General features: G+C 47.2%; 1 protein-coding gene across 1 annotated transcript; it reads right to left on the minus strand.

Moving 5' to 3' along the window:
* Positions 1-350: 350 nt before the first annotated feature.
* On the minus strand, positions 351-544 carry SARC_17524 (hypothetical protein; the record flags this gene model as incomplete). The annotated part of the gene is made up of 1 exon (XM_014288383.1): positions 351-544. A coding segment is annotated over one exon (194 nt), but the record flags the coding sequence as incomplete, so codon positions are not given.
* Positions 545-867: the final 323 nt, after the last annotated feature.

The following is an 867-nucleotide window of genomic DNA, read 5'->3' on the forward strand; positions in this document are numbered from 1 at the left end:
GAAATCCATATGCATGTGAAATCTCGGTATATCCTTTCCTATACCTACCTATACAGGGTATTTGCCTCCATCCGGCCCTGCCCTCATATGAAAAGGAAGCTGTTTCCACATACCTTAACGCCTCAACCCTATCTGCGCCTAATGTTGGTTGCGTGGTGGCCCGGCTAACACTAGCACCGAATTCATTGTTTATGTCTGGCTGCGTGCTGCTTGCATTCGTCCCGGTATTCATCCCGGTATGTATCCCGGCACTTCTGCGGCTGGTAGGTGTGTTCGTGGGTGTAATGTCGTACGAGTCTGGGTGAGCACCAGCTATCCTTGTGAATGGTACAGAGCGCCTTGGGTCGACATTAGACTGTTGTAACGGTTCGCCCGATGATGGGTATCGTTGTGGAGGCTGATTGGGGCTGTCGGAGGTAGGTATCGCTGGGTTTGAATGATTCATGGCCTGTGGAGGTATACTTAGATTGGCAGATGTGAAATCTGTGCGAGCGTTGGGGTTGGTGAGTAGAGCCTTGAATCGTTCCGGACAAGGCTTCGTGAACTGCGGGAAGTACAATTGTTAGAGTGTATTAGATAAGCTATCCATAGAGGTTCCATGGCAACTACAGCGTAATGCGAATCCTGTTGTGTTTAACAGTTTGCCCTTAGACAGAAGCCATGGGGGATGATATGTATGAGCTCTACCGTAAACCAAAAAACAAATCAGTCAGCATACAGCAATGCGTACGAGTCATTGATATGATATAGCGCTTAGACGTTGAGGTGACACCAGCACAGTCAAAAAAAAAGACGCACACAGACACAGACACAAACACAGACGCAGACACAGACATACACACACACATATTATATATATAAATATAT

Source organism: Sphaeroforma arctica (assembly GCF_001186125.1).
Source record: "Sphaeroforma arctica JP610 unplaced genomic scaffold supercont1.11076, whole genome shotgun sequence".
In the NCBI taxonomy this organism is placed as follows: domain Eukaryota; class Ichthyosporea; order Ichthyophonida; genus Sphaeroforma; species Sphaeroforma arctica.